Here is a 21827-nt window from a genome sequence, read left to right as displayed (position 1 = left end):
TTGAATCATTTAATTTTTACATCTTTTGAGAGCTGTCTGCAGTAAAAAGATTATAAACGACTTCCCTCATCTCCATAATGGACAGTTTAAGCCGTCTTCTTTATAGCCTGTCTGAAAGCTCCTCATGCTTCATGTAGGCTGATTTAAGTACCGCTCTATTTAATTTGTCTGTTTAAAGTAGGAAACTACAGCTCAGTGTCTTATCATCATTTCATTACTAGTAATGGTGCTGCCATTCTGTTGTGACAACAAAGTTCACTAACACAAAGACAAAACAAAGTAATTACCGTAAATACAAGCAGGAAGTGGTCTTTTTATGTAAATTCACCTGTAGTGGCAACAGCAGTCATTTAAAAGGAGCAGCTGCTGGTGGTGTAGGTTCAGTTGGTCTTCAGCTTCTACAAACTTCTCTTTTATGATGGAATTGTTTGGAAATTCTTTGTTTTGTATTTTCTGCTATCTGGCTGCTTTTACGATCTTTGTGTGTTTTTCACTCATTTTGAATTATTGTTATGAGTCTTTTTCATTATCTTTGGTGGTTGGTAGGTCTAATGCAATGATAATGAAGTTAATTATCATCATTTTTTGTTTTTCTAACTTCTGTTTTCCTCCTGAAACTCAGAGAAAGTTAGTCTCTGCTGTCATGGAGGGTCTGTTAATGGTTTAAATGCACAATAAAGAGGAAAGAGGCTCTGGGAGCAGCTTGAGGTGACATTTAAATGCTGTGTTTCTGCTTTCAGGGTGTCAGTTTCATTTGACTCTTTCTATAGCCGACTCTTAAGACTGATGCTAAGAAACAAAACATTTCTCATTGGGCAGCTTCATATCTTCTGTCCTTCCATCTCATCATCGCTAGAAGGACCAAGTATGACTCGAGGACAGACATCAGCACTGAAAAGCATCTCAGGTGCAGCAGGTGGAGACATTATAGTCCCTTTCAGACAAACATGTTCATGAGTCCCTTACAGTGACAGCATTCTCTCATTCAGCCCTTCCACTCTGAGCTCACTGTTCCATTCATGTTCCTCAGGACTGCATTCACACAGACCCACTGCAGCGTGTACCAGGTATTTGTCTTGTTGTGATATGAACCTAATTAATCCAGTAGTTGCTCCATGTGTAAATGCAGCAGCTCTTTCATGGATCCTACCTGTCTGATGCTGCAGGTTAGTCACAAACTAAGAAGAAACGGTTTAAACCGCTCCAAGAACCAAACTTCAGCACTCACATTACATTTATTATTGTCGAGTATCAACACTCTTTAGGCTGTTGGTGTCTGTTTTCATCACAGTAAAGTTTTATTAATATGGACATTTCATTTTGCTGCCTAATTTCAAATTGTAGAGCAGACTAGTTAATGAGGTGTGTTGTGATTTTGAACTCTTTATAGAGTCTAACTGTTACGTTATTGATGCTGAAATGTGGAAAAATCCTTCCTTAAATCACATCACAACTCACAGTGATGCTGCCGGTGTGTGCATCCATTAATGTGACGTCTCAGATCATACGTGTGCCGTGTTGAACGTTCTATTGAAATGTTCATAGGTCAGACCTTCTGAGATTTAACGGATGAGTAAGCAGCATTCACACATGCAGCCGACAGGTTTAGCTGCTGTCAGACTGATGGACAGAGTGCATGTCTGACAGAGGTAAATGTGACACAAACACTGGTCTCACCTGAACAGGTCGACTTCATGGATGGTCGGGAGGACGATGGACACCAGACTGTCGCTCTGAAGAACACAAGGTCAACGCTTGTTAACAGATTTTATACAGAACTGGAAAATAAAACCCAATCTGTCAGTGAGCACCTGGGCGGACTGGACCAGCTGTGAAGTTCCTGGTTTGTCGTAACAGGTCGGGATGCGAACCTGCGGCACACAGTTCAGACACTCAGTTATTTCTTTTGAGTCCATTTAAGAAAACTAAAGTTCCCCAAAACACAATAAAAGTGATAAAACAGTGACAGAACAGGATAATAGAGCAGAATAGGAAACATGGCTGCAGAAGAACTTATCTTCCTCACAGTGAACACAGGAGGTATTAATATCACTAAATAACTCATTCATCAGGTGGGTACCAGCCATCAAATGCTTTAATGCACACAGGTTCTGAATGTCAGGTATTGGTCTGCATGATTTCCAAAAATGAGTCAGTATTGGCCCTAACAGAACAAAACAGCAGACTGTTCAAAAGCTCCTCAGTATATCCTGTAAGATCTGATAAAAATGTGATAAAACAGCAGTCTGCTCTACAACGGGGGCGGCTTCATCGTCTTCATCTTCAATGAACCGGGGACAGTTTTGGACATTTAATACTGCATAAAACAACAACTATTTATTCATGAATCAAGTTTTTTTCATCAGTTTATTACAAAAACTCAAAATTTATTTATTGAAACGTCAGATGGGTGTGTGTGTGTGTGTGTGTGTGTGTGTGTGTGTGTGTGTGTGTGTGTGTACCTTGATGACCACACCCATCGTCGGCAGTGTGAGGATCCGTCCAGGGTGGGGCGTCGGCCAGCGGTCGATGTCATTACAAGCTGTCAATCAAACCCAATCCCCAGAGTAAATCAGAAACCACTTTAACCTCCGGACCATTAGCTTCCCCAAGCTAAAAACAACAGTCCAATAAAAACCCCTAATGTAAGTCTGTCATGTATATTTAACCAGTTGGGCTTCTGTTTAAACTGCTGTAGTGCAGGGTGCAGTATGCCTCACTGTATATCAGCTGTAGTTACATAATAGTTTACAGAAAGCAAATGAAAAGCAACGTGTGATGAAACACAGAGCAGCAACACAGTGGACATGGTTTAAAGAGAAAGTGGGTCCAGTGACAGCGATCCACCTTAAATTTAGGGACGGGGAAAGGATTAGCCGAACACAGCAGGGACAGTAAAACACTTACAAAACTAGGCTCAAACCACCGATGGAGCTCAATCCTAACAGATTTAAAATCTAAAAACTAATGGCATGTTACTGAGACCAGAGGAAGAAGTGAGGAGCAGAGCCGGCCTCACATAAATGAAGACTGTTAGTAATACTGCACAGTGAGAACACAACCAAATGGGATGAGAAAATGGGGGTAAAAGGAGGTGAGATTTGACCAGTATTAATGTGTTTGTTAGTCCAGAACGTTGAGCACTGACTGACAGCAGGTGCTCTACTGAGTTTGATCTTAAGATGGCATCTCTGATGTCTGCAAACTGGATCTGTTAACAAATACTGTGGGACAAATATCGCTTCAGATCAGATTCTTCTTTACCAGGAGGACTGAAACGGGGTAAAGTGTGAGTCCAGCACAAGAACACACCATTTTACCATTATGGGTTATACACTGAGAAGGTCTGTTAATTCAAACACAGTAAAGAGGGAACCAAGCCACGCTGTCTGAAGGATTTCCACTTTCAGTGTCTGTACATGTGCAGAAGGCTCTAAGGAAGTGGAACTGGACACACAGAAATGCTCTGTCAGTACAAATATGTATGGGCATGGATAGAACACACATTTACTGTGATCAGCTGTGACCTTTGAGCAGTCAGAGGTCTAATTCTTTTAGTGTTCTCATAAACACTAAAAGCCCTATACAGACTATCAGATGCAGATAATTCTGAAATCACACTAAAAAGTCAAAGAAAAAGCACTCAAAGCAGTATGAGGGGAGCCATCAGACTTCTGGGCCAGGTGAAGGCCAACCTTCATTAAAGCAGCTACACACAAAGACAGACAGGTGAAGACAGGTAATCACTAATCAGACTGACCGGCCTCCAGGCAGGGCTCCTGTTTCTCAAAGTATTCTGGAGCCATGATCTTCAGCAGCGAGTGGAAGAAGGTGACATAGGGCAGCTTACTGATCAGGACCAGCGACTGGTGGAAACACAGCAAGAGAAGGGTTCAGACACTTCCTGTTCATTCTTCTGTGTGTGTAGAAAAAAAACAGCTAAAAGTGCTTTTAAAGTTCCTTGTTAACAATCAAAATAGAAAGATAATCAGGTTATATTAAAGCTGAGAATACTTCCAGGAACAAAAGATGTTTTAACTTGATGATCACTGAATGGAGAACAAGTTTACATTAGAGATGGGCATTTATTATTTAAGGGCCCCTGTTGTCTGTAGAAACACAGTGTAATAAATCAGTCAATCTTTCATTCAGTAATTAGTTCCTCAGGATTCTGTTCTGCTAGTGCAAATGGACCTCAACACTTCCTGCAGATACAGAGGTGAGTCAACAGCAAAGACAAAGAACTTTCAGATCCATCTGAAATGTCCCACAGTAAGACAGTAAGGTACTATCTGTTTTTGTGTGATACTGCTTGGTGGCCTATAACTCTCATGTTGCACAGTAGATGTCCCCATCAGAAAGGAGAAATATCCCCAACATCAGTCTAACTCGTTGGATTTACACTATGACTAGCTAGAATTTTTATTCCACATATCAAATGTCATTCTGACCAGCTAAAATGACAAAGATGCCTGTAATTCATTTTGTGTAGTCAAATGAATGGCTGCAGGTCTCACAGATGTCAGTCTGACTAGTCTGAGCTGCTGTGAAGGACACCGTTCATCTGAGATGTTCAGGAAAGATTCTGATGAATGGTGGAGATGCAGTGACACTGGAAGAGGTGATGAACAAGTAGTTTGTGGAAAGCCAGAGCTTCGTTCATTAGTTAAAATGGTCTGCCATCAGCACTCTGCAGTGCCACAGAGTATCTGAACAGTAGGCAGCCTCCACTTTCTGCTGCCAACAGCATCTGATGGAACTGACTTCAGATCTCCAACCTCGTTTTGCTGAATGAATCCTCTCATTTAAGATATCTGACCAAACCTTTTGACCAGCCATCTCCACTTCCACACATCTACAACGTAATTCTGACCACTTCAAGCTTAATCTAAGACAAAAAGACAATGATATCTGGAATTGAAAGAAATGAAAACTAATCAGTCTTAAACCAGAATCATGGCTGCACAGAATTAAACTGTAAATTATGGAAATAAAGCAGATTTACAATTAGTCAGAATTCAAATGCAGACATCTGAAATCACTTTGCTCTGAGATCTACAGTTCACTTGGCATAGTTCAACTCATTAGTAAGTGTTAAAAGAGGTGAAAATGTCAGCAGGCAGACGTGTTGACAGCTACAGCTTTGTTCTTCTACTCCTGTCTTCAAGGCCTGCAGCAGCTGGACAGAGACAGCTATGATGACATCTTTAGAATTTCCCCTTTCCACAGGCTGGTACTTCAACAGTTTGAAGACAAACTGTGACTTTCTTACAAAATAATCTTTTAAATATTTAAACAGTGGTTAGCACCGTCGCCTCACAGCTAGAAGATCCATGGTTCATGTCGGGGATCTTCTAAATCTTTCTGTGAGAAGTTTCCATGTTCTCCCTCTGTATGCATGTTTTTCTCCAGCTTCCTCCCACAGTCTCTGTGTGTAGCCCTGTGATGGACAGTTACCTGTCCAGGTGTCCCCTGCCTTCTCCCTCAGTCAGCTGGGATAGACTCCAGCACCCCTATGACTCTAATGAGGATGGAGGTGTGTATAGATGATGGATGGGTGGATGGGTAATGAAACATCATATGTGTCGTTCATGGCATAAGTCCAGCAGGATCACAGTGATGTGTTCCTCACTGCTGGCTACTTTACATATTTTGTTCAAGCTCAGGTCCCATGGATCTCACTGGCAGAGGCAGGATTTCACCTCTTCATTCCACCTAAAAAACTCTTCCAGCAGCTCCATGTGCAAACCTCAGCTGGGATTTTTTCACGCAGGGCAGCTTAACAGTGATTTTATAAAAGCCTAAAAATAGAAGCAACTGTAACTAATTAGTGGTGAGAACCAGAGCTGTGAGCAGATGGAATTAGTCAGTTTAAGATGTGAGGTGGTGTTCAGCTGATGCAGTCCTGCAGCTTCATACTGACCTTCTGGAAGTATCCTCTCTTCAGAGATTTGTCTCGCACTTGACGGAAGTACACGTAACCGTAGTAATGACCCTGTTCCCTCTGAAACACACAGAATCACTGAATTAATCTAAACAGCTGCAACCACAAACACTCAACCCCCCACAGATTTTATCAGGTGAAGTTGTTTCAGAGTGACACAGAAAGTGCATGACGTAGTGTTTGTGTGTTAAGAGAGTCATGTCACATTAATTCAACCCAATACTGTTGTTTTTAAAGCTTTCTGACAGTTTTTACGACCTAAAGTGGAGCTGAAACATAATTAAGCCTTTGGGAACTCTGTAATGATCCTTCATCTGCTTCAGCTGTGATGCATGTATAAACCCCACCTCTGAATCTATTCAAGGTGAGCTGCAATAACGGCAACGACAAAGGAGCTTCCACAAAAGCTGAGGGACGAGGTTATTTCACCACACCTGAAGGGCCTGGGTGTAAAGAGATCTCCAAAGAATTTAACATTCCAAGAGACACCATTGGGAGCATTTATAAGGAAGTTTTACACTTATGAAACAGATGCAAACCTGCCTAGCCGTGGAAGAAAGCCCCAAACTGAGCAAAGTAGTCAGGACAAGTCAGAAAAACCCTGTGACTGCAAGACAGCTACAGAATGATCTGATGAAGGCTGGTGCAAGAGCTTCAGCGGCAACTAAGACATGCACTGAGTAAACAAGACTTCATGGCTGGACTCCCTTGGTCAAGCATGGAGGTGGGTCATTGATGACATCATGGATTCCCAGAAACACAGTGATCCTGAGCACATCTTCAAGTCAACCAAAGCTGGGTTGAGAGAAAGATCCTGGAACATCCTGGAGTGGCCTTCTCATTTACCAGATTTAATCTGATTGGAAATCTTTGGTGGGATTAAAAGAAGGCAGCATGGAAGCCATCAAACACAGCAGAAATGAGAAATCTGAATTTATGAAAGTTACAAAAGGTGTTCCACAGTCGTTGTGTTCTGTTTACTCTGTTCAAAGATAGCATTGTCTCCTTCATATGCAGCTGTAAAATGCATCTTTAACACTGATAATACTGTGCTGTAGTACACACTACATTTACCTGCTGCAGGATCCATCTATCTATTACAGAATGTTTACAAAAGACTAAAACATTGCTTTGGACAGTCTGATGAGAAGCTGTCTTAAGTATCATGAGTCTAAACTGTGACTAAACTACATCGTTTTCCACTTTATTGTAGAAAGACATGTTACTAAGAGTATGGGATTATGGTGACATTTACACAGACATCCATCAGCTGTGACTCTAACGTCACCATTTATCATTCTGCATTACATTTATTACAGGTAATAATCAGAATGTTTAGAGGCTAGTGGCCTTTCATCTCTACAGTAGAACAGACCTTGGGTTTCACTCATTCAATAGGCTCTTACTGTTTTCTTTGTTTCTTCTACTCTTTTGTTGGGAGCCTTTATAAAAGGACCACATTACACTGCAGATGTTGGCTGTTTTTACTGAATTTGGAGAATCTATTTTATCTATGGTGCTCGTGCAACCTGGAATAACCTGCAGAATAATCTGAAGCTGGATTCATTTTTATCCTCAGGACGATTCAGGGTTTTAATCTCATCTAATTTTACTTCCAACTGTTTTTGTTGTAGCTAATTTACTATTTTTGTTAAAATGCTGTAATTATTGTTTTTGCTAGCTTTCCTTTAAATACTTTCATGGTGATGGTTTACAACATTTCTTACGTGCATTCTTCTATTTTCGTACTCGGCCCTAAAGTAAATAAGGCCTCCATACGTCAACCTGCTCAGAGTTTAAATAAAGGTTGAATTAATAATGTTTGATAATCTCTTGCTAAAACAGAGTTGTGTGTTCATGCCAACCTTCAGGCAGGGCGGTGCGTCTCGGTCGCTGGTTTCCAGGAAGCTGCAGAGTGACGACTTTTTGTTGGAACCCTGACGGAAGCGGAAGCAGAACTGTGTGTCTCCAAGGCAACCTAGAAACACAGCAAGGTGGTGACAAGTGGGTATGATGCAAACACACTACCACGTCCTAGCCCCTTCAGTCCCAAAGTAAAAACTGTCTGGTTGTACTGCGTCACCTCTCAACAGCTTTCAAATGTACTCATCTGTACCTAGACCTACACTACCAGACAGAAGTTTGTTTTTTCTTTATTTTTACTCCTTCTACGTTGTAGAAACACACTGAAGACATCGAGAAGCCCGATATATGGAATGATACAGCCAGCAAACAATTGTGAAATAAATATAAACAGTTTCTGTGTTTCTACTTTCTAGTAAAAATGGAAGCTTAGTAATTAACGACAAATCCTTTGTTTCCACCACAGCGATGGTTCTTCTAGTGCCTAACCAGCTCTCTGCACATCTAATAATGTAATAGTTGTCACCATTGTGACAACTAATGGGGATCCAATAAACATCTCCACTGGGACTTCACTCTCCTACACTTTTGCAACAATCTCCACATCTTTTTTTTGGCATTTTTGGCTTTACTTGATAGGGTTTAGTAGAGAGACAGACAGGAAAGTAGGGAGAAGAATGGGGGGGGAGACCTGCAGCAAAGGGTTTTGAGCTGGAACCAAACCAGGCCGCTGCATCGGGGACTACCGCCCCTGTTCATGGGTCACCCGCTCAACCTGTTGAGATATTAAGGCGCCCAGATCCCCACATCTTTGTTCTCTCTGTTCCTCAGTTCAAGCCACAACATGAAACTCTTTGTGAAAGATGGCCCCAAACACAAAGCTCACTAAGCTCCTTGGTATCAGCCACGACTTGTAACTGACTAGAGCACTAATGCACCGGCTTTGGTTCAGTTTCATAGAAAACTACGAGAACCATTTGGAACAGTATCAGAGCTGCATCTTCTCACATAGTTATGTCAAGTTCATGAATAATTAAACTAGCCATAAGTCAGAATTTGGCATGAGCATGAATTTAGACTGAAATGTGAGCATGATGTACGGTCAGCATTCACAGCCATCAGCAAAACTAAAGGTGAGCTATGGATTTCATCCAGCTCTGGTTAAAAGTAGAACTGGACAAAATGAACTTCAAAAATTCAAGCTACAGGAAAATTGGATCTTCTGCAGTTTCACAGCGCATCAGTCGGCTCTTGTATGTCCTGATTTTTGGACAAACAGGAAGAGGGAAGAGAAGAAATAAAAAGAAGGGCACAATGAGTGAGCAGACATTCGTCCTCACTGCAGTCCTCCACACATGTTGCTGAGGCAGCAGAAGTGGAGGTGCCAACAGAAAAACTAGAATCAAACTTTAGGACATTTCAAATAGAAGAAGACACAAACACTGAGGCTCACTCAGCCTGAATGAAGGCTTTCCACATCATTGGACATTCACATAAACACACTCTAGGACTCCAGGCTGCGTTCAGGACCACCCAGGACCAAACAGTACTGAGCCCATTACGAGGACGGCGACTGAGTGAAATTCTTTGATTTGTGCATTTCTATTTACCTTAATTACAGACTGTTTCTGAACAGTGAGAAGAACGTTGTTTGGAATCACAGAGAAGACTGGAACACGTGTTTTCTTAACTAAGAGGCACCAAAAACTGATCCTGCATACATTTTGTTCTAAGTTTTCCTTCACTACCTGCTGACTCAGAATCAACAAAAACACACTTCTGCAAGCAAAAACACAGCTGGTTTATTTACAACCCCACAGTGGTGTCTGTGCATGTGTGTGTGTGTGACGTTAGTGAGCAGCAGAAGCTCCCAGTACAAACCTAAGCTGTATTATAAGCAGCAGTCTGATCTGTCTTACTCAAACACAGCACACATGGAACACCAACATCATTGTCTGGACTTGTCCTGTCGCCACAAACTCCTTCAGCTGTTCCTTTATCTACTTTCTTCTCCTGCCAGTCTGTGGTTTGGTTTGGTGTTGGGCAGGTCGATTGAAGGAGGTTTACCTCAGCTGATTAAATGTGTTTAACCACCAAGACGCTAAACAGCGTTGTAGAAGAGTCTTTATTGTTTCAGCAACACAAGAACCATCTTTAGTATGCTCTGCAGTACTTAGATCCATTGTTGTAAACCAAATATGAATTTGTGCAGCTTTAAACTGTGAACATTTGCATACAGCTGATCTTTACCATACAACAGTTGTTGCAGGGCTGGAATGTTAAAGTTGGCTGAACTCATTTGAATTAGTCACACAATCACCAGTTTTACTTTCCTAAGAACAAAACCACTTCCCAAGCATTCTTCCTGATCGATCCAGTATTTCTGGCAGCGTGAGGAACAGACGACCTCTTTAGACCATTTTAAATCAGCTGTACCTAACAGAGACTGCTAGTGTGAACTTATTTAACATTTACTGCACATCTTCTCACAGCGGCCTCCAAACAAATTACTCATTACTCAGCAGTGTTCTCGTCTCACCAGCTGATATGAAAATGTGCATTATGGTCTGCTCTGAGTCTCAGTCTGCTGTTATTTGCAGTATAAAATAACCAAGCTGAAATGATTTATTATGCTGCAAATACCAGATTTTTATGTTTACTAATAAATAGTTCAGGCATATAAAGCTGCAGGTAGAAGGCTTTTTCTTTGGTTCACTACAGTCCTCAACTGCAGTGCTAGAAGGATGGACAAAGAATGTTAAAAGTTACTGTAATATTAGTACTATTAGATAAGTAAAGAGGAGAAGCCCTAATGAAGATCTAATGTGACTGCTGAGACTGTAGGGTTAAAGCAGCTTTGTTCCTGTTGGTTGAATCTTTGGTTTTTCAGTTGGATTCTCTGCCTGCTTTGGCCTCATTCTGACCTCTGATGTAAACTAAAGTCTGCACTTCAGCATCACAGCCGCTGTTTCACTTAAAAAACAGTTCAGACTACAGAGATAACAACAAATTATGTGTCACTACTCATTTCTGAATCCTCAAAGTGGATTAAAGGCAAATGATGCCACAGATAACCGAGCTCTGAGCCTGCCTTCAGAGAGAGAGCTGCAGCTCTACAGTCTATTTGTGACACACACCTACAGTAGGGGGTATATATAGCAGCTCTGGAAGCATTTGGTCCTAATCCTCCCTCCCTACTGAGGGCAGCAGGTTCCTCAGCTCCACTGCCGGCTGACTCACAGTCAACAAAAACACACCTGCAGGCAAACACACACCTGATTCATACATGACCCCACAGTGGGGTTTGTCAAGAGACACTAACACTAAACTGTGGTTCACTATGGCCAGAAAAGCGTGCTGGCCTGCATACTGGAAAATGTGACTGCATGTAGAAGGACATCCTGGTATTTCTGACACATTGTAGGGTTAGCATACTCAGTGGTTTTCTTGTATACAGCGGTGCCTCGTCCATCACAGGGTTATGTTCCAGGCCGCCCTGTGTTTGCTCTTAAACATCTTCTACACTAGTTGGATAAGGTTCATTTTGTCGTTGTGTACTATAGTGTTACTTATTTAAACTGACAAATCGAAAAGAGTTGTTTTTACCTTGCTGACATGTTTCTACAGCTTCTGCTGTCTTCCTCAGAGCGTCATCTGATGTTTGGTATTCATCACGTGGGAGGCGTGGTCGGCTTGACAGATTCTGACGGATCTGTCAAAGCGACCACGTGATACAAAGGACACGCCACCAAACGTCAGATGACGCTCTGAGGAAGACAGCAGAAGCTGTAGAAACATGTCAGCAAGGTAAAAACAACTCTTTGACTTGTCAGTTTAAGTAACACTGTCGTATCTTCTACAGTCTCAAACCTACATAATTTCACAACATCTAAAACTCTATATGGATACTCACCAGTGACTGTTGTTGTCAATATATTGCTTTCATCTTTTTAGGCCAGAAAATGCTTATTTTACTGCAAAAATAATGAATAAAATAAAACACCTATATAGCAAAGAATCCCACGATACGATGAGAAAGTGAGAAGTGATATGGTGAGGGACGTCTGTATACGCAGCATGGCAGTGTTTGTACTGGAACACACCCACAGCTTTCCATTCCATTCAAACAGTTCTACTACATGGAGCAAATAATCTAAACTCCAGGTTTAATATATCACTCTACTTGTCAGGACAACAATGGTAATTCAGGTAAACCCTGTATACAACAAGAAAAGAAGGTTAAAGTCACCAACATAACAGTCTGAAACCTCCTCATTCATGGTAGGGCTGCTGTTTCCAACATCTCTCTACAGCTCCCTCTCCTTCTGTCTTTGCACAAACATTTCTGTCACTTTGATTAGTGCAGCACCATGAACACCTCCAGGAGGGACTGGAAACGTGAGCAGTTATTATCCCCGTATTTAAATAAATGTCATGTGTCTCTTCTCTATGACAGCCAGAAACTACAGAACTGTGGTCTAGGGTTCTGCTTTTAGCTCGACTTGTTCTTAATCACCATAAATGAGTCCAGCCGCCACAGTGCTTTGGATTGTTCTGCTGCATTCAGACACGTCAGATAAAAGGCTGACACAGGAACTCACCTGAGTTAGAGTCAGGGAAGGAAAGGTAGCAGATGCTCGTTTTCTGAAAGAAAGCAACAAGATTTCATTTATATTCTGTCCTCTCCCCTCCTTTCTGCACAGAGGGCTGTACAACAAAGCTAGATTACTGGGTTAGAGAGGGCCTAAAGTCGGAGCTTTTGGTGTTGGCTCTCCTTTAACCTGCTAAATCACCATGGTAACTGAAGCTGCTCTGGAAGAGGTTCTGCTCAGAGACTGGCATTTGAATGAAATGGAAGCAGCGTCTCCCTTCTGAGTGATACAGATTCTCAGGTGAAGGAATATGCTGCATCTACAAACCTGTTGATCTGTATCATAGTAATACAGTTACAGCAAACTGTCTGTCTTGTTGCCATGGAAACCTACATGCATTCAGTTCGTGATGCAGAAAATGCATAAATATGTTGTGATGTTTGGTCCTGGTTTGTCTATTCCACACAGCCGCAGCTAATAAAAGGCTGGAAAGTTGATGAGTCTGTTGGCATTTATCAGGAGTTTAGAATTAGCTGTAGCTAAAACTACATGCAACACATGGGATTCATGAACTGCATTGAAACCATGTTAACTGCATTGTCCCCATTAAATAAAAACAAATAAATGAATAACTCACAGGGAAAAGTCAGTCAGTAACATGATTTTATTGTGATTTGGCCAAAAACCAAAGCAGCTTCCACATATCCTTCTCTAAGGGTCAGTGTCTTAGAAAGAAGACGCTGAGAGTGCAGTGGTAAAGGAAATATATTCACTTTTCTACCTGCTTCCTCTCTTGCATCATGTGTAGTAACGCCACTTTTTTCAATAATAAATGTTTCTATTGTTTGAAGCTCTTCACCAAAACAACCTGTTCTCCTTGACTGAAGTCGGTGGCACACAGTTTAGAACTGCTGTTGTGATTCCATTTCATTCTGACTGAGGTTTCAGGTTTTATCGGGTCGCTAACACAAACAAAGTCTAGCTGAACTGAACTTGCTTCGTAGTACAGTCCTCATGTGGATTCAGTTATCCAGCAGAGACACACAACAGCCACATCCCATCCACACAGACTGACTCACCTCTTTCTCTGACAGTTTGGAATGATGAGGATAAATGACCTGGAAGACAAAAGAACAGAATGAAACTCTGCTCAGGCTCTAGCACATGAAACCAGAATATCAGTCATTTATCTCAGGAGGATTTAGAACACTGATATTTTTAACAACACTCGTCTGTCTCTCTGGCATCACGCCATCATGTTGACCTCTCATTCTGCTGCACTTAATTATGGTATATTTACAGTTGGCAGCCAAAATAAATGCTGAGATACTTTAAGAAAATATCCAGTTCAAGAGGTGCAACTTGTCACATTAAATAATTTAAAGTGAGTAATGAAATAATGGATGATAAAGTGCAGAGTTAAAGAATTAAAAAACATAATATCTATGGTCAGGTATCAAATTAAACAATGCCAACAATCTGGAGTACTGTAAGGTCAACTGTCTGGTCAGATTTTTGATTTTAATCTTTATTTATTCAGTTTATTAGATCTTGATAGCACAAAGCACAACATTAGAGAAGTGTCTCTTGTTTGGTAAATGAAGAAACCAAAAGTATTTCAGGAGCACCAAGTACTCAGCAGAACTACGAAGTACAAGGTCAATAAAAGCACGAATAAATGAATGACAAGCTGCTCTCATTTCAATAGTAATAAGAACTACAATAAGTTCTGCTGTGTTGTCTTTATGTTTACTTTATTCTTTAAATAGGACACTTCACATTAGTGTATATTTCCACGTAAATACGAGAGATTGCAGCTGTATGGCTAATGTCCCACTGGCAGATCAAAAATAAAGAAATTACAAATAACATAAAACCATAACTGAACAAAGACAGACAAAAAGAAAAATAAGCAACAAGCAATAACACACAGTGCACAGAACAGACAGAAGCCTGGGGACCAAGGCAGCTAGCAAGCAGTAATTAACATTTAAACACGATTATAATGAAAAGATCTCTTTGTTATTGCACATATCCCTCTATAACTACTGCACACTGATCCCTCTGTCACTAAAACAGAAGAGTCCCCTACATATATCCCTGTGACACCGTTACATATAACTGTACTGCACATTTCCCATTGTCACATGATAACACAGCACATTTCTCTTAACCCTCAAGCGACCAAGTTATTCTAGCGACTAAAATGACCGACTGGGGTTATTTATGACCCACTATATTTTACACAGGAATACGTCTACTTTAGTGCCTCTTTTTGAGCTTTCTTACCTATTCCACTCCACTGCAGTTTAAGATGGATATTCTAAAGTAACCTTCTTTTATTATTCATGGATTTTAATCATTTTGACTCAGAGCTAAAGTAAAACCAGATGAACAACATGATGCATTGTAAGAACACAGTAACATTTATTTAGACACGCTTTGTCTGCCACTTCTTTTAAAACTTTATTCCTTTTGTTTCCTCAATAGTAAATCAAAAGTCCATAAAAACTAAATGTACACAAACATCTAGTCTGTATGTGTGCAATGTAACATGCAGAGAAGTATTTAGATTAGGGGCAGCTGTGGCTCAGGTGGCAGAGCCGTTCGTCCAATGCAGACACTTTACCCACCTTAGCTCCAGTATGAATGTGTATGCTGTGTAATGTTGGTGGTGGTCAGAGGGGTTGTAGGAGTGGATTGGCAGCCAGTCAGTCTGCCCCAGGGCAGCTGTGGCTAAAAATGTAGGTCTGCCAGCTATAGTGCACTGCAAAACACTGAAATATAGCGATTAGAGGTAGAAATAAATAAATAAAACTAAGGCCTACAATAGTGAAAAACCTACACATCTGTCTGGGGTCATAAGTGACCCCAGACAAGTTTCCATTGTCCTTGTCACATCAGTTGGCCGATCTCTACAAAAAACTATGAGCAGCTGCAGGACAAGCAGATTGACAAATTCATGGTAGGAAACATTTTTCAGATAAAAGATATAAAAACGGCAAATATAATTATATGGCTGGGGTCAAAATGACCTCACTCAGTCGCTTGAGGGTTAACAACTACTGAACATAGCCCTGTCTACATTACACATAATTACACTATACATGTCACTGTAACACTATTGCACATATCCCAACATCACTATAGCTCATGATCATGATTGTGTTGCTCAGTTTATTGGGGAATATTGAACATAATAAAGTCTGAACCAGCATCATTCTATAAAGTGTTCTTCATTCTACCTGTTCCAAACCTGTCTAGAACATCAGGTGCTCGTTCTGTTAACCCTGGGGACTCCAGTGGGATTCAGAGCAGCCTCCATTAACTCTTGTGTTTAAGTGCAATAGAAATAAAAATAATAATAATAATAGGTAAATGTGTGACTGAGGACTGAGTTGCTGCAAAGTCCTTCATGTTCTAGTCAAAGTAATGCTGCTGGAGCAGACTAACTTCAGGGTGGGGAACTCTTCGCCATGGCCACCAAAAGTAAGTCTGGGTACTGAGGGTGGTGTTCTGAATTAGTAAAACATCTGATGTTTTAGTAGCATTTCTGTGCGGACATGTCATCAGTGTTAAATAGAAATGAACCAAACAAACATGAGAGTTTTGTGCACTCCCGTCCAGGAAATAGTCAGAGCCCTCCCTCCATAACCGCTAACTTAGGCATTAGAAGCCCCAGTGAGTTTACATGACCTGGCTGGATCATTTTGCCTCACCTCCACTGCCTGTCCCAGCTCCAGGTCGAAGCCGACCACGCAGATGCAGTGCAGCCAGGCGGAGAAACGGTCCCACGGCAGCAGGACAGCCTCCTCCGTCTCCTCGTCGCCTCCGGGCCCGGGGGGCAGCGTTATCTCTTCGGCCGGGGAGATGCTACTAGCGTCCTGGTCGTCCAAATCCTCCGGCTCTTCGACCTGCTCCCCCAGCTCCTCCGGGCCTTGCAGAGCCATGGCTACGGCCCGACACGGACACACAGGTGCTCTTGGAGGAGGTTTGCGGTTTTTCTGGACAAGTTTGCTGGTAATTGTGGCCGGTGTGCCCGTAGAGATCAACAGCAACAGGAAACTATGCGGAGAATAGCCACTCAGCTAACACTTAGCATTTAGCAGGAGCGTACGTATGACGGGTGCATGTAACGTCATCACGTTTGGACGTCTCTAGTGTTGGAGTTGCGTTCAAGTGCAGATCCAGTTCTGGAATACACTTATGAAAAAATAGAAACAAAAATACGTATTGTAAATTGACATTGTTGTAAGATAGCCATTTTTTCACTTTTACAATCAAAATTCTGAGAGAGAAATTCAAACCAGACTTATAACACAATATTATAAAGCAATGAAGTCAAAACATTGTGAGAACAATCAGTCAAGATGTTGACTCCTAGTGAATGGTTTATAAAATACCATTTTCTGAAGTTGTATGCTTCATTTTGTTATCTAATTAATAAGGTAGTTCTGTACAAGAGTTTCAACCAGGTCCACAGCTCTGTGGTGGCTCCTCAGCTTTGCTAAGTCTACGTTATGAGTTTCTTAACCGAAAGTCTGATTTTCTTAATCAAAATACTGAGATGAGAGAGCCATGGTCACAGTTTAGGGATGGAAAATGTAAATGTGACATTCATGTGCTACATGAGCACAAATGTCCTGAGCAATGAATGACACTGGTGCATGTCATTGCCTTCTTCTCTTTCAGCACATTTCTTTACTTCTCCACTGGTATACATGCATACACAAACATATGTATAGTAGCATTTAAAGGTATTCTGTAGTGGCAGCTACAAATTCTCTTCTCTGAATTTGTTCCCCCTAAATTTGTTCCCCTTCATATCCACAAATATATTCACGTCACTTAAGGAATAGCTTCTGTAATTACAGTCAGGCTCTTAGTCTGTGTCCACAGTAAGGCTGTAAATCAGCTTTATTCAAATCCTTTAATAGCTTTATCACTGAACAAACAGATGGAACAAAGTGGGGATGTTAATGGAGGGTACAGGCACAGCCCCTGTTAGTACAAGTTGTGACACAAATCCTCCTTAAGATAGGTAAGTAGATATAAATCAATAAGATTTACTTTTATGAGTGGAACTAGTATTTGTAGAATTATCAATACAGTATCATGCTTCACTAATGAAAATATGCTACTTAGTAATAGTTGACTAATTCTGTATTTTGGCTTTCATACCCAAACAATATTTAATTTATGGTACAAATGACAAAAAATGTGAACAAACAATTCACATGCACATTTAATTAATGCAGAAAGCAACATATTGAACAACCAAAAGGAGAAATCCAAGAAATAATTTAAAAAAACACCCCAAGATTCATAACGTAACTGTTCTAGATGTGTCATTAAAATTCTCATTGCAAATAGTTAAATAACTAAATTTAAATACAATGTTCAGGATAGTACAATTGCCAGTTGCAAATTTTTAAATACATATAATATGCACAACTGCTATTATAACAATAATAAAATTATAACATTTAAAAAGATAAGGTGGTATGTAAAAAAATGGATGAATGGATAACACTTTAAAGGACAAGATCAGCAAATTGAGCAGCAGAATACTAACTGTAACCTTTATTAAAAGGCTGAAATGCGTTTAATTAAAATACATTTTACTCTTTAAGGGCTTTGTAACCAGCATACAGCCTGTTACTCATGTCAAGCTGGGCTAAGAAGCTAAAGACAGTAAGATGCTGTTAGATCTCAGATAATAGTCAGACTGTTATTGCAGTGACAGCTGGTCCTCTGGCTGCTCTGCAGGAGGGCAGCAGCGACGAGGACCAGGGTCTGGACACCATGACCAAGACCACAGGTTACAGTACAACTGCAAAAACCCAGAAAGGGAAGCAACCATATAGTAGCAGACCTCATTCAAAATTCAGCTAATCTCACATTTGAATGTATTCAGTTGAAATTCTCATTTTTTTCCTTATCAGGGCCTACTTTGGAAAGCTCTAATTCACTCCATTGCACAGCAGGCTTCATTAAAAGTATACCTGATGTTAGATTAGATGCTCTTCAGGTTGTTGTGCCAGAGTCTTTTTGCAAACACAAATTCATGCCTCTGCACATACTTCTATAGCACCAGACTTTTTTTACAACAGATGTCAGCGTAAAGTTTTATGTCCTACTCTGGAAAGCACGTATTCACACCCTATACACAATGAACCAGACAATTTCGATGATTCTGAACTACATTTTATTCCAGTAAAATCCTCATTTGTAGCAGTCATGGCCTACACAGCAAAACACAAATCCACATCACTACACATAAAGGAAAAGCACCTGATTTCATTCAAATTTTACCTAATTCTACATTGGGTTATGGTCGGGTTTTTGTTGCCAGAGTGGGTTTTGAAAAACACAAATTCCCGTCCACATACATATAATACTAGACTTCATTCAAAATTTAACCTTTTCAAGGCTAGATTTCTTCTGGTTATTCTGATAGCATCTATTTTAGAAAACAGAAATTCTTTTGCAGCTTTAGTATGTGGTTTAATTCAAAATTTTACTAATTTCAGATCAGATTTTATCCAGGGTTTTATGCCTATTTTGGAAAAAAAAAAACTTCATGAATGAATGGTACTGCACATACATAAGTCGTACTACACTTCATTTAAAATGTGGCTATTTATCATTAGATTTTAATCAGGGGAAATTCTTGTGGGTTTTTTTCTTTTTTTGTTTGTTTTGTTTTTTATGCCAGGGCTAATTTTAGAAAACAGACATTTACACCACTGCACATACAACCATCAGGTATAACATTCTGACCACTAACAGGTGAAGTCGATATATTAGGAAGCAAGGGAACATTTTGTCCTCAAAGTTGCTGCTAGAAGCAGGAAAAATGGGCCAGCGTAAGGATTTGAGTTTGTCTGACAAGAACCAAACTGTGATGACGACACGACTGGGTCAGAACATCTCCAGAACTGCAGCTCTTGTGGGTGTTCCTGGTCTGCAGTGGTCAGGATCTATCAGAAGTGGTCCAAGGAAGGAACAGTGGTGAACCGGAGACAGGGTCATGGATCATTGATGCACGTGGAGAGAGAAGGTTGACCCGTGTGATCCTATCCGAAAGAGGGGCTACTGTTGCTCCAATTGCTGAAGAAGTTAATGCTGGTTCTGATAGAAAGGTGTCAGAATACACAGAGCATCAGTTTGTTGTTTATGGAGCTGCAGAGCTGCAGACCAGTCAGGGTGTCCATGCTGACCCCTGTGTACCACCGGAAGACCAACAATGGACACATGAGCATCAGAACTGGACCATGGAGCAGTGGAAGAAGGTGTCCTGGTCTGATTAATCATGTTTTCTTTGACATCACATGGACGGCCGGGTGCATCGTTTACCTGGAGAACACATGGCACCAGAATGCATTATGGGAAGTAGACAAGCCAGCGGAGGCAGTGTGATGCTTTGGACAATGTTCTGCTGGGAAACCTTGGATCCATTCATGTAGATGTTACTTTAACATGCGTCTCCTACCTATAGTAAAATGCTCCGTGTCACAAAGGAAAAATGGTTCAGGAATGGTTTGAGGAGAACAACAACCAGTTTGAGGTGTTGACTTGGCCTCCAGATTCCAGGTCTCAATCCAATGGAGCTTCTGTAGGATGTTCTGGACAAACAAGTCTGATCCATGGAGGCCCCACCTCACAACTTCCAGGACTTAAAGGATCTGCTGCTGACATCTTGGTGCCAGATACCACAGAACACCTTCATGGTCTAGAGGAGCCCAGATACCACAGAACACCTTCAGGGTCTAGAGGAGTCCAGATACCACAGAACACCTTCAGGGTCTGGAGGAGTCCAGAGACCACAGAACACCTTCAGGGTCTAGAGGAGTCCAGATACCACAGAACACCTTCAGGGTCTAGAGGAGTCCAGATACCACAGCACACCTTCAGGGTCTAGAGGAGTCCAGATACCACAGAACACCTTCAGGGTCTAGAGGAGTCCAGATACCACAGCACACCTTCAGGGTGTAGTGGAGTCCAGATACCACAGAACACCTTCAGGGTCTAGAGGAGTCCAGATACCACAGAACACCTTCAGGGTCTGGAGGAGTCCAGATACCACAGAACACCTTCAGGGTCTAACCGAGTCCAGATACCACAGAACACCTTCAGGGTCTAGAGGAGTCCAGATACCACAGAACACCTTCAGGGTCTAGTGGAGTCCAGATACCACAGAACACCTTCAGGGTCTAGAGGAGTCCAGATACCACAGCACACCTTCAGGGTCTAGAGGAGTCCAGATACCACAGAACACCTTCAGGGTCTAGAGGAGTCCAGATACCACAGAACACCTTCAGGGTCTAGTGGAGTCCAGATACCACAGAACACCTTCAGGGTCTAGAGGAGTCCAGATACCACAGAACACCTTCAGGGTCTAGATGAGTCCAGATACCACAGCACACCTTCAGGGTCTAGAGGAGTCCAGATACCACAGAACACCTTCAGGGTCTAGAGGAGTCCAGATACCACAGAACACCTTCAGGGTCTAGATGAGTCCAGATACCACAGAACACCTTCAGGGTCTAGTGGAGTCCAGATACCACAGAACACCTTCAGGGTCTAGAGGAGTCCAGATACCACAGAACACCTTCAGGGTCTAGAGGAGTCCAGATACCACAGAACACCTTCAGGGTCTAGTGGAGTCCAGATACCACAGAACACCTTCAGGGTCTAGAGGAGTCCAGATACCACAGAACACCTTCAGGGTCTGGAGGAGTCCAGATACCACAGAACACCTTCAGGGTCTAACCGAGTCCAGATACCACAGAACACCTTCAGGGTCTAGATGAGTCCAGATACCACAGCACACCTTCAGGGTCTAGAGGAGTCCAGATACCACAGCACACCTTCAGGGTCTAGAGGAGTCCAGATACCACAGAACACCTTCAGGGTCTAGAGGAGTCCAGATACCACAGCACACCTTCAGGGTCTAGAGGAGTCCATGCCTCGATGGGTCAGGGCTGTTTTGGCAGCAAAAAGGGGATCAATTCAACCTTAGGCAGGTGGTCATAATGCTATAGGTGATGCATGTACATCTATAGTACCAGCCTTCGTTGAAAATGTAGCTTTTTTGGAATAGATTTTATGCAGGACATTCTGCCAGAGCCTATTTTGAAAAACACAATTTCACACAACTGCACACACGTCTATAGTATCAGACCTTTTTAAAAAATTTGACTAACTTTACACTAGATTTCATTCAGAATTGTCTATCAGAGCCTGTTTTGGAAAACACATTTTCACGCCACTGCACAGACCTCTATAGTGCCAGATTTCATTCAAAATGTAGCTTATTTTAGACTTTTTTAATTCTGGGTTTTCTGGAAGGGCGTATTTTACACAAATTCACAATTTAACACATTCAACTGTACGTTGTGACAGTTTGTGCTAGTCTGTCACTC

The 21827-nt window shown here is 41.5% G+C and overlaps 1 protein-coding gene across 1 annotated transcript in view; it reads right to left on the bottom strand.

The window, feature by feature from the left end:
* dennd6aa (DENN/MADD domain containing 6Aa) overlaps nucleotides 1-16532 on the bottom strand; it is a 29939-nt gene extending 13407 nt beyond the window's left edge. The window contains exons 1-9 of the mRNA XM_022221332.2: nucleotides 16119-16532; nucleotides 13479-13517; nucleotides 12409-12451; nucleotides 7810-7922; nucleotides 5924-6004; nucleotides 3761-3866; nucleotides 2463-2542; nucleotides 1812-1871; nucleotides 1678-1733 (exon numbers count right to left, since the gene is read on the bottom strand). Of these exons, the coding sequence (XP_022077024.1) occupies nucleotides 1678-1733; nucleotides 1812-1871; nucleotides 2463-2542; nucleotides 3761-3866; nucleotides 5924-6004; nucleotides 7810-7922; nucleotides 12409-12451; nucleotides 13479-13517; nucleotides 16119-16349 (809 nt within the window). The 5' untranslated portion in view covers nucleotides 16350-16532. The remainder of the gene's footprint in view (nucleotides 1-1677; nucleotides 1734-1811; nucleotides 1872-2462; nucleotides 2543-3760; nucleotides 3867-5923; nucleotides 6005-7809; nucleotides 7923-12408; nucleotides 12452-13478; nucleotides 13518-16118) is intronic.
* Between the last annotated feature and the right edge of the window lie 5295 nt (nucleotides 16533-21827).

This window comes from Acanthochromis polyacanthus, chromosome 5 (assembly GCF_021347895.1).
Source record: "Acanthochromis polyacanthus isolate Apoly-LR-REF ecotype Palm Island chromosome 5, KAUST_Apoly_ChrSc, whole genome shotgun sequence".
Lineage (NCBI taxonomy): Eukaryota > Metazoa > Chordata > Actinopteri > Pomacentridae > Acanthochromis > Acanthochromis polyacanthus.
This window is presented reverse-complemented; position numbering and strand designations above follow the sequence as displayed.